This window comes from Mirounga leonina, unplaced genomic scaffold (genome assembly GCF_011800145.1).
Source record: "Mirounga leonina isolate KUSES-001 unplaced genomic scaffold, KU_Mleo_1.0 Mir_55, whole genome shotgun sequence".
Lineage (NCBI taxonomy): Eukaryota > Metazoa > Chordata > Mammalia > Carnivora > Phocidae > Mirounga > Mirounga leonina.
Genome location: NW_023270816.1, coordinates 2,353,412 through 2,365,426, shown reverse-complemented (window position 1 = coordinate 2,365,426; position 12,015 = coordinate 2,353,412). Strand labels below are relative to the sequence as shown.

Here is a 12,015-nt window from a genome sequence, read left to right as displayed (position 1 = left end):
ATTTATCGTTCACCATGTGATAAACATAAGTCCCCAAAGTTGGGATACCCTGCATACTTTTCCTCAAGGCAGAATTTCCTCAGCAAACATCTGCAAAGCAAAATTACCCACCACCCTATGAATCTGCAATGAAAATGAAGTTTGATAGTTTGGAGAAGAGGCTGGTCATGGGGACTATGAGCTCTTTGGCATTCTATGTTCTTTTGCAATGACACAAATTACAGTGATGGTGATAAATTAGAAAATATCATGAGTCATGTTAATTCACTGGAAAAGTTCTCTGATATTTCTTTTGAAACAGTAACAAAGATGAGACCCTTTCAGTCCACCTTATGTGATAAGCAACTGACCTGTCTACAGTAGGATAGATTCCTGTGGATGGAGAAAGTTGCCACATGCCATCTTGGCAGCATTCTGGCTACCTCTTCCCACTATTTATTAACATACCCCATAAAGTAGTGAACAAAAAAAGCAAATGAATTAAAAAAAAAAAACAACAACTGGTGTTGATACTACAAGACCAAGTCCTCATAATATTCTGAAGCCAAGACAGAAGAGAGAAACTGCCTATATCCAGCACCTAACAGATGACACTGACTCACTTAAATTTCATCTAACTTCTTACAATTGAGAAGAGTCTGTGCAAAAGCATGTCCGCCCATGAACGTGTAAGGTTGAAAACACTTCCATATCAGATTTAGATTTCTAGTCAGGCAATGAAAAGAATGCTAAATGTGACCATATTTTTACGATAAAACTCAAGTCAAAAACTTGCACATTTGGGAGGGCCACCCTGGGTTACCTTCATAAGTCACCTTACATGTGTTCCTAACCTTCCAGCACACACCTGGTGGGGATGTGTTGGAAGTACTACTCCAATACAATTTAGTTTGAAAGACAGAAAACAAACTAATATGTCCAAGAAAGAAAAAAACAGTTTCCACAGGTAAGCAAGATGGCAAAGAATTAGAAAAATTTGCTATATAAAGAACACAGTGGAACTGAGTGGTAAGTATGCTATTTTCAGTCCTGATCAGATACTCAGTAAGGAACAAAGTTCAGGACTCCAGACTAGAGGCAAGTTCTGATGAAATTAATCAACTTGGTTAAAAGTTTAAAAATAGTTTTTTTTTTTTAAATGATTTTATTTATTTATTTGAGAGCGAGCATAAGTGGGGGGAGGGGCAGAGGGAGAGGGTGAAGCAGACTCCCTGCTGAGCAGGGAGCCCAATGTGGGGCTGGATCCCAGGACCCCGAGATCATTCCCTGAGCCGAAGGCAGACACTTAACTGACTGAGCCACCCAGGCGCCCCTGAAAATAGAATTTCTGAAGAAGAAAAGAAGAGCTTGGATTACTAAATATATGTGAGAATTTATGATGACCATCCCTGCGTTTTAGCTCCACAAAGGTCAGAACTTTCAGAAAAGCCCAAGGAATTTAAGTTTATCATCATCACACACACAAAATACTTAGCTTCTAAAGGAGCCCATTTGTGGTATAAAGAGGGACTTCTACATAGTTCATGTCCCTCAGGAGCTTATAGGCTAAATAATTCCTTACAACAGCAAAATGGGACACCCAAAAAAGGGAGCAGAACTTCTAAAAATATTCTATAGTTTTGGGGTGCGTGGGTGGCTCAGTCAGTTAAGCATCTGCCTTTAGCGCAGGTCATGATCCCAGGGTCCTGGGACTGAGCCCCACATCTGGCTCCCTGCTCAGTGGAGGGTCTGCCTCTCCCTCTGCCCCTCCCCCCCAGCTCATTCTCTCTCTCTCTCAAATAAATAACATCTTTAAAAAAAATTCTATAGTTTTAAAATAGAATTATTAAGTGCTTGGGGGTGTGCAGGCAGGTATGATGCATCCCAGGCAATCAACAGTCCAAGTATATGGACTTGAGTCTCCCTATCCCTGTGATTCCTGAATAATTCAGACAAGAAGCACATGACAGGACTCTCTGGTCTGAGGGCCAGTTCCGAATGAAAGCAGCAAGTTGAACTGCAGGTTCTGATTTGCCCTTGATCTCCCATTCAGATTAGAGTAGGTCCCTTTAACTTGAGACCAGGGGCAGTCCAGAAATTTCTACATTGCACCATTTAATCCTGAAGAGACAGAACCGTTTTTCCAAAGAACTTATCACGGTCACAACATGAATATTCTCAAACTGCAAAATTGGGAACACACCAAATGCCCACGGACAGCGATTTTCTTGTGAGATAACAGATTTCATAACATCTGTCAGGAAAAGTGTCAGCACTTGGTGGCTGATGTTTACATCAGTGCCTCAGTCTGGCAACTGTGGAACCTCCACAGTCTGCTGCTGAGGTAACTTTACCACGCAACCTTCAGTTCCTTAATAAGCCTCAAGATAACGGGGGCCTCTGTGAAGCTGTGCCGTGAACGGTCTGCTGCCTCAGGAACAGCAGGTGCTGAGGTCCGATACTGTCCAGACATAATGTCAGCCAGAGGCAAACACCACACACCTGAGAAAGATCACTCTTGTCATAGCAGGAAAAGAACAGAAAGACGAAGACCTTCAGGAGTCCCTCCTCACGATAAGCCTGGGTATCGACTTGTCAGATAAGCAGAGGAGCGAAAGGAAATGGCCTTCGTTAACAGACTCCATTAAGCCTGGAAGAGGTCACTGCAGAGGGATGGGAACGGATAAGGACTGGGCGTAGGACACCCACTGGAAGGCAAACACACACAGGGCTGATGTGTGGGCCTGGGGTCCCATGCAGCCTTCTGTACCTTTCAGCCCTGAGCGGATGACAGTAGGAGACAAGTCATCGTAGCTGTTCATTAAGCTGATGTCCCCCGAGGTGAAGCTGACGGTGAGTAGTGGCTTGATGTTCTGCACCGGGATGGGATACGCTGCTGGACCGTCTGCTGGGACAAAAGTGCTGAGTGAAAAGGAGGCAATGCACACATGACCCCAATCCAGGGCGCACTGCTGCAGTCTTGCAGACGGCCTGAAAAACTGCCTGACACTGTAGATCAGACTCCTGGCTGGGATGTTACCAATTACGGCCGGGTTCTATACCACTCAGAACCTACACAAGGTTAGTTACCAGAGAGATGCTTACCAGAGAACTCTGGAATCAAAGAAAGACGGGAACAGCTAACCCTGGAGGCACCAAGTGGGGTCCCTTGGGCTCCGTTGTATGGTGGTGAGAATATGTGTGAAAAGATTATTAACTTGTGTGTTAATGTGTCATGTTTCTAACGATGTGTAAACATCAATTATTTTAACATCATATAATGTGTAAGGATGGTGGAAAGAGGGATGGAAACGATTTCTGAATCCTGGCCCAATGCACAGAGAAAAGTCGCTTTTCAAAGCTAATGCTCCTTCATTGAACATTGTAAGAAACGAGGAGCCACAGCTGCCACACTGAGCTCTTTGTCAAGTTTTTACCATAACAGACCCCAAATCTGGAGAAAGGCCAAGGCTGGATGTGGCTCATAAAGAATTCTGCTACATCTGCAGTGCATAGCCAGTATAAAGAAAATTCTGCTTTCTAAGTTCAAGGAGTACTCATGGATGCTAAGGAAAAGCTGTGATGTGATGGGTCATGTTCTGGACTCTTCCACATGTTGTTTCAAAAGTAAAAGTCAGTCCCTCCCAAAGGCCAGGATAAAGCAGGGTCCTTTCAGAAGAACCCTGGAGGCCTCACACCCATGCTGAGTTCATCCCGGGCAGCCATCCAGGCTGGGCCGGCCTGACATCCACACGCTCACCCCCAACTCGGGTTGTGAGCCTGTGGAGGATCCTGAGATGTTACTTTCCTTTGCTTCACTTTAAGATGCTCAACTTCCCTGGGCCACCAAGAAAAACCCTTTTCTATGTGAAAGGCAAATCCCAGTCATGCTCCAAACTGCCCCATGGCTCATGTTAGAGTAGCAGCCAGGGACTAAATTCTGTTCTTGGACTTATTCTGAACCTGCTTTATAAACCTGGTCTCTGGATCTTGTTTCTTCCCATAATACATGGGGCTGAGTAAGCCTGCATTCAATCTAGTCAAGTTCTGTTTTAAAAGTATGCTGAAAAGTATCCAATATTGTAAGACACTGACTTTATTCCTATGAGGCTGGAGAAATGGTCAATACTTCACTCAGGGCTAGGGTCCTACTAGGAAAGGGTCTCAAATGGAAGTACTCTCTCTGCCATCTCCCCAAGCCCCACCCATCCTGAAACACCACCGCCCATCTAAAGTTTCTTCCCTGTGCAAACATCATCTTCTCCTTAAACAAATGACTGAATGAGTATGTGTCTGTCTCTGGGAAGCATCATGTATTATATCACGTCTGGGACAGGAGAAGACAAAATGAGAGCACTCCAAGTACCAATGGAGGCAGATGCTGTTGGGGGACAAAATTAAAGAATATTCTCTAGACCAGCCCTTCACAGGATGAACATGCCCACAGTCCCAGGAAAGGGGAGAAACCGTCCAGCCCATTAAGGGTGCTTGGTGAACAGCGTGGACGCAGCTGTCCAGGCTGAGGGTGGATGTCCTGTAGCAGTCTGGCCACGTCTTATCTGCCAATATTTCATAATATATTTTCCTTTAACAAAAAGAGGGATGGAGTACTAGGGAAGAGCCAAAGCCCCGAGCAGGCCAGTGCTGAATGCTGTTGTCGGTGATGGCCGCCGTGGCCATTAAAGGCTTCTGCTTTTGTGTGGATGTGTGTCTGTGGTGGTTGTGGGTGGGTGGGGGGGTCTCTTAAACATCTGAGGGATAAAAGACATGCAAAGGCAAAGGCGGCTGGAGTCTGAAATTACCCCCACCAAGAGCCTTTCCCTGCCTTTTCAAATGTTAAAAAACTGGATGCCAATGGATCTAATCTAACACCACTGTGAGGCTTATGGGTGGGGAAGACCGGTTCTTCTGAGCTGAGAACAGGAAGTTTTCACCCAAAATAAAGACAGGGCACGGATGGCAGCCCAGCTACTGGCCTGCATTAACCGGCAGAACTAATCCTTTTCTCACACAACTAAAGCTACGGGCTTTAATGACATTAGGGATTTGGAACACCACAGATTAAGTTATAGTAATAGCACAGTATTCCTCATCTCCAGCTCTCTTTATTCTTGCTAAGCATCCAAGCCCCACAACACCCTAGGGACACGGAAAGGGTCATTTCATGTCTAGCGAAACCGAAGCCAATGGAGCTTCATCAACCTGAGCAGTGATCCTGAGAAAAGGGAAGGCAGAAGGAAGACAGCCGAGTCAAGCCCCAGATGGTCCGCCATCCTGCCTTGTGCATCTCCAGAGCCCTTCCCAGTAAGTCAGCGTGCTGTATGTCACCCCTCTCTTCCTGCTGGCTACCTTGGGGCGGAGAGTAGTCGTCCGAGTCGGTGTCGCTCTCACTGCTGTCCTCCACCAGGAAGGCAGGGTAGTTCCAGGACATGCTGAGGATGCCGTCGGACTCGTGCAGGAGGACGTGGGCCAGCATCCTGCCGTGGCAGTCCATGACGATCACCTGCCCGTCAGCCGTGCCAAACAGCACCTGCAAGCAAGGACCAGGACCCTTGACAGACGAGGAGAAGGGGCTGAGGTTTCTGGCAAACCTCGTCACCGCAATTTGTTTAGAAGGACAAAATGTATTTCGGACTAAAAAAACAGAGCAGTTAAGTAGCTGAGGGGATACCAAAGCATTACGTACCAGAAACTTAGCTGGCTATTATTGCAAGAATTTTAGTCCTCTAATACTGAAATGTGACTAATGGCAAAATAAACACATTTGTTATGCTGTATGGATATTTACAAATAATACCAGCAAAATCACTGCCTCACTTTTTGTGGGTTGTTTTTGTTTGCATGTTTGGGTTTTTTGGTTGGAAAACAAGGGTTAAGAAGATGACACTTCTTTTTCTTGGAAAAAAAAAGCAGCAGCAAAGGTTAAGAATTTCTCAAATGTAGAAGGAAAACTTCAGCTGTATGTTTGACAAAAGAGAAAATATATTTGGTTATATAAGCAGGTTATCTAACCACACTTGGAAAGAAGATGCTCCTGAAATAGTTTGTCTCATGTTCTCTTTATCTAAGAATAATATTGGTATTAATGTATTCGTTAATAATTAATGTTATAATGTACTAATAGTATTAACACATTCATTGAGTGCTTACTTCGTGCTAAGCACCGTACTAAGAGCTTTACCTCATGTATTGTCAAAATAATCCTGGGAGTTAAGTACCAGCACTGTAGATACAGAGCTCAGATGGGCTGACACCTGGGTGTGTGGAGGGCTGCCCCCCCTCACTTCACCTGGCCCTGGAGCACACACTCAGGAACGTGCTGGGGGTGCAGGTAAATACATGGTCAGAGTTAAAGCACAGGCAGGGCAGAGGAAGGGTCAATCCCCCCGCACCCCGCCAGCCAGGGCAGCAGAGGAGCATCTCACGGCTGCTAGAAGCCCCGGACAGGAGCTGTGTCTTCTAGCTGGCTCATCCATGGATGACACCAAGGGGAACCTTGGGGCCAATGGAAAGTGGGACCTCTGTGGGGGAATATACCATGTTCTCTTCTGCTTTGTGTGGTGGGCTCTGTAGTTTCTGCATCTGTTGGCATTTAAAACTTTACATCTTTTGTGTTTACTGAGATCTGTGCATCCATCAGCAATGACTGTGAGAAGCATGCAAATTCCATTCTACAGATGCAGAAACAACTTGAGAAGTTAGGGCAGCTGACAAGGCCATTAAGTGGTCAGGCCACCAGGCTATCTTACTGCAAAGACTAGGATTTACACAAAGGGAAAGTTATTTAGGGCTTGTTAGGTCCTTGCCTCTTTTTGCTGTTAAGATTTTGACATTAAGCTCTGGGGGCAAAGACTGTCCACAGCTGTCCCCCTGGTACCTAACAGCTTTGGGTACATAGGGCACTTAGTAGTATTTATTGTTAAATGAAGTAAAGTCGGTGACCATCGAAAGGCATTTTAGGACATGAATCCTGATGATTAAGATAGATCGACTGCAAGGGAAGATATATTTCATTTAAGTAGTAAAAAGCTCACAGAATTTACAGAGCTGTTTTAGAATTGACTGTCCATCAAATATTCCTTTAAACATGTCTACATTTTAATGACTGAAAACTAAAAAAAAAAAAAAAAAGAAAAAGGCTAAATTGGTTTTCTCTAGGGGCAGTGAGGAATCTATTACTGCACTCAGCTTAAAGAAGAAACACACAAACTACTAGGAACACAATGAAACCTTTTAGAAGACGCTGAATCTTTGGCTGCCGATGGAGAAAGTAAGTACCGGCAGGCATGTCTTCGAAGACTTCATGAGGCACAGACACAGAGGGACGGGGGCACCGGAGTTGGGTCAGGCCTGCTGAAGCCCTGGACAAGGAGGCACTGAATGAGCTTGCCAGGCAGTTTTCAGTGGTGATAAAGATGGAACAGGAGTTCTCATCATTTTAACTGAAATGTACAATTTATATATTTCTTTTTTTAAAAGATTTTATTTATTTATTTGAGAAAGGGGTGGGGGCAGGGAGAAGCAGACTCCCCACTGAGCAGGAGGCCTGACTCGGGACTCGATCCCAGGACCCTGAGATCATGACCTGAGCCAAAGACAGACGCTTCACCGACTGAGCCCCCCTTGGCGCCCCTAATTTATATATTTCAAAAGAAAAAGACATGTGGGAGCCTCACTGTAAGGCCAATGTCATGGGTGATGTCCCCAAGAAGCAGACTGTTTTTGTCCCCCTTTCCACATTCTCCTTCACTGCTCCAGTCTGTTCTGAAGAGAGGCCATGTACCTTGGTGCTGGGTGGGGGGGTTATTTTATCATTTATGACTGCTGTAACAAAGACAGCTCATTAGCAGGCCACGGCCAACAGTTATGCTTCACAAGTACTCACAATTAATCATCTGTATCAATCCCAAACAAGTTCCCAAGCCCCCCGTTACAAGGTCACATCACCCTATCGTCTTCCACTGGTACAATCATCACTGTTCTCAGACTTTACTGTGCCATTATATGATTTCTGTCTGACTGCTGTGCTAGGCTATAAGCTTTTCAGGACATGGCCTATGTGTGCTCTGCTCACTACTGTCTCCCCAGGGCCTGCCATAGTAGATGACACACGGCAGTAAGTATTTGTGAAGGGAGGGAGGAAATGCCTCTGCATGGAAGAATCTTTTGAGTAATGCTCACATTTTTCCATTTTAGAGAAGAACAGATACCAGACAATAGAACCGACATCAAATTTCTGGGTAAAGGATGGCTGATTTAGTGAGGCATCAGTGTTCAACATTACACTAAAGCCAGCCCCCAAATTCTCCACCATGAATCAATCCCAACTACTGCTCTCCTGGGAAGTTAATGCATTATTAAGATCAGAGAGAGGGGGAAAAGCAGCACTAACAGTCTAGTTGTCAAGCAATGATGGAAGAAGTTACTTTGTTTGGGGACAGGTACTTCACAGATAACTGAAGAACACCGATACAACACGAAATCAGATTTTAAAAAATCTCCTCTATTTCTAGTTCTTTTCATGCCTAATCTCTTCCAATGAGACAAAGCTTATGTGAGCAAAGGACGTTAAAAGAACAAGACAGAAAAGTCTAATAATCATGAATACACAAATAGGCACATGCATCAGTCTCTGCTTCTACTCCCTCATTCTGGAGCTCTAGATAAGCTGGTGCTGGCTCCTTCCCAGCTTGGCCCTAGGCTGTCTTCCCTCTCAAGGAGATTACAGTTGTGTCCATGGCCCCAAGGCCCTATTCAGGGCTGAGTCCCTGCTCAGGCCTCTTCCCTACGCTCCAGGCTCCCACATCTGGTATTTCCTACCTGCCACCTACGCCTGAATTGCCAAAGGCCCTTCAGAACCAACATGTCCCAGATGAAATACATGACTTCATTCTTTCCCCAATCTACACACACACACACACACACACACACACACACACACACACAGCCAGGTCCTCTTACAACAAAGCAAAGACTGTGACTTGTGTTTTATCTCCAATGTCTAGTACAATGTCTGATATAGAACAGGGGCTCAGACATCACATGTGAAGGCTTTGGGGACCCACCACACGGAATTAATCTCACTTTAGACATGGCCCCTCAGTACTCTCAACTTTGCTCTGTTTTCGCACTCCTGACTTTCCCATTAAACCGTGAGCTTCTCAAGGGCAGGTCTGCACCCCAAATTCTCACATGCTGCCTGTCACAGGCAGATCCTCAGGGACTATTGGTAAATGTATTTGTGCCCAAAGTCTTCCTACAAATGAAGCAAAAACTTCTTTCCTTTCTTTTTTAAATTATAAAACAATGCTCAAATCCTCCCATAAAACTGACCTCCAAACTACTTTCAGTAATGGATGAAGTAAATTTCTGTCTCATATTTTTCCTGCTGTTTTCTCTGTTGGATTGCAGGCTTCATGTAGGGGCCGGGACAATACTCCCTCTGTCATGTCTACACCAAGAACCAAACAGGCTGGTAGAAACCTGCTGGCCCTCAGGCCATACCCATTCAATGGCTGTCCCTCATTGCAGGCAGTGTTTAATATCAGTGTACTCCATTCTAAACTATTTTTAGATGTAATTACTTAAAAATATAACACAATTATTACCAGTAATTTAAAATGAACCAAGCCACGAGCCAAAGGTGGTAAGAACAAGATGTAAAATCATTCAGAAGATTTACTTTTGGAACTGGTGATAATATCTCATCAGTACTTTTATTTTTGGAGACCGGTATTCATCTACATTTTTGAATAAAGACCACATTAGGAAATTTCAACTATAAAAATACATGTTGGGGGAAACATCTTTTTGTTTGCAAAGGACTCGGTACTGGGAGTCAGCTGGCCAGGTATCTGGTTTTATTTTAATTCCTAACTATAAATGCTCACCTCTTTTGTCGTAGAATTTAACTAGCAGCCATTGGAACTAGTTCAAGAAGGAGTTGACCTTTTTGTCCATGTATTTTGCTTTTGTGAATAAGCTAGGGGAGCGGATAACAAAGTGATTACACGCTCCTACTAGTAATCTCAGCCCCACTGGTGGCAAATGTCTAAATGTGCCACAGTGGAGAGAGGAATGAAGGGACAAACCATGATGTCCCTTTGCCCTTTAGAAGGAATCTTCTGTTCAGAGATGCTACTGAAGTAAAACTTTATTTTTGAAAGACCTCCCTGTTGGAGTTTCAGAGCACTAGCTTTCAAATGCTTCAAGGCCAGATTTGAGTATTTTGAAACTAAAGAAATAGAGTCACTGAAACCAGACTGTTGTAAATGACAGAATTCCTCAACTGATTAACAGAATATTTCCTGGTTTAAATAAAAAGGATGAAATGTAATTTCACAGTTGACTCTAACAATCATTTCTTTCTCTTTTTTTTTTTAAAGGGGGAAGAGGGAGAGAGTTGGGGGAGGGAGGGGCAAGTAGGGTCCATGCCCAGTGCAGAGCCGGATGCCGGGCTCGATCTCACAACCCTGATACCACAACCTGAGCTGAAATAAAGAGTTGGGTGCTCAACTGACTGAGCCACCCAGGCACCCCAACAATCATTTCTAAAACGGACTTTTTAGGACTTATTCTGATAAATATGGGAAAGAAATCTCACCAAAAATACAATAAAAAATTTGTATCTTTGGGCTAAACATGTAATTTTGGTCATTTCATTGCTTCACTGCAGAATAACCACTTAAAAACTGCCTCATAAAGATGACATACTATCCTGTTCAAAGAGTTTCAGAGAAGGAAATACTCTGCCTCAGGCATCAATTTTAATGTTAAACAACTGCTGTTGCTAGAACATTCTTCCCCATATCTTTCAGACTCCATTTTTAAATTTATTCGCCCTTCTAAGATGCCCACACATGGTTTCTGGGGGTGGAGGGAAATGGTCTAAGACTAATTAAAACACACATTTAACTATGATATCTCTAGAAGAATACATAGTAACTGGAGATGCCATTACCTCTGGGGAACAGAACTGGGTGGCCCGGGGATAGTGGAGGAAAGGGGATTTTCATCATATACCCTTTTGAACACTTACAATTTTAAGCCACGTGAATATACTATTAAAATATATATTTAAGGGGTGCCTGGGTGGCTCTGTCAGTTAGGCGTCTGGCTTTGGCTTGGGTCATGATCCCAGAGTCCCAGGGTTGAGCCCCACATTGGGCTCCCTGCTCAGCGAAGAGCCTTTTTCTCCCTCTGCCCCTCGTCCCACTTGTGCTCTCTCTCAAGTAAACAGAAATCTTAAAATATATATAAAAATATATATATTTAAGTATGCACTATATATATATATATATACATATATAAATACATAAACATATATATTTAAGTATGCACTGAATGAGGTAGAGAAAAATGTTCTAGGAATACAGCTCTGTATCAGATCTTTGGAGTAGGGTGAAAATGCCCAGCACAGGCACTCACCACACATGGTCCTTGGGGGTAAATATGTACCTTTAATTTGGGAAGGAGATGCTAAGTGACACTGGAATCTGCTTAGCCTGATTGGTTAGACAGTCTGACTCTGCTGGGGGAAACATCTTTTTGTTTGCAAAGGACTCGGTACTGGGAGTCAGCTGGCCAGGTATCTGGTTCTATTTTAATTCCTAACTACTTATGTAACTTTGAATCCATCATTTACCTCCCTGAGTGTTGGTCTCCTCTGTCAGCTAAAAAAGTTTTATTAAATGGGCTCTCAGATCCTTTCCTGTTTTAAAATGCTCCAAGTTTTAAAAATATATCTAAATGTATTTCTCAGTATTTGAAAATAGTAATTTCTTCCTGTGGCTACTAACAAACTTCTTCAACAAAAGGGCTAAGATGAAATGACTTCCGAAATGACTCTGAGGAGAGTAAAGTCTCTGGCTCACCAGCAGCTTTTGTACACAGAGTACACAGTGATGGGAGCCGACCTATCAGCACCTGTGACTGGTGTCAAAGATAAAAGCAGAAACTAAGGAGCTAAGAACAGATTTTAACCAGTAGGAACCACAGCCATAAGGAACAGAGTCCAGCATGAACCGAACTCAACTT

The 12,015-nt window shown here is 43.8% G+C and overlaps 1 protein-coding gene across 3 annotated transcripts in view; it reads right to left on the bottom strand.

Annotated features, from left to right (window-relative positions):
* Positions 1-12,015, bottom strand: part of LOC118001918 (tubby-related protein 4-like) — a 235,713-nt gene that overhangs the window by 34,773 nt on the left and 188,925 nt on the right. For all 3 annotated transcript variants that reach the window (XM_034992107.1, XM_034992106.1, XM_034992104.1), the window contains 2 exons: positions 5,329-5,509; positions 2,750-2,884 (listed from right to left, as the gene is read on the bottom strand). In XM_034992107.1, the coding sequence (XP_034847998.1) occupies positions 2,750-2,884; positions 5,329-5,509 (316 nt within the window). The remainder of the gene's footprint in view (positions 1-2,749; positions 2,885-5,328; positions 5,510-12,015) is intronic.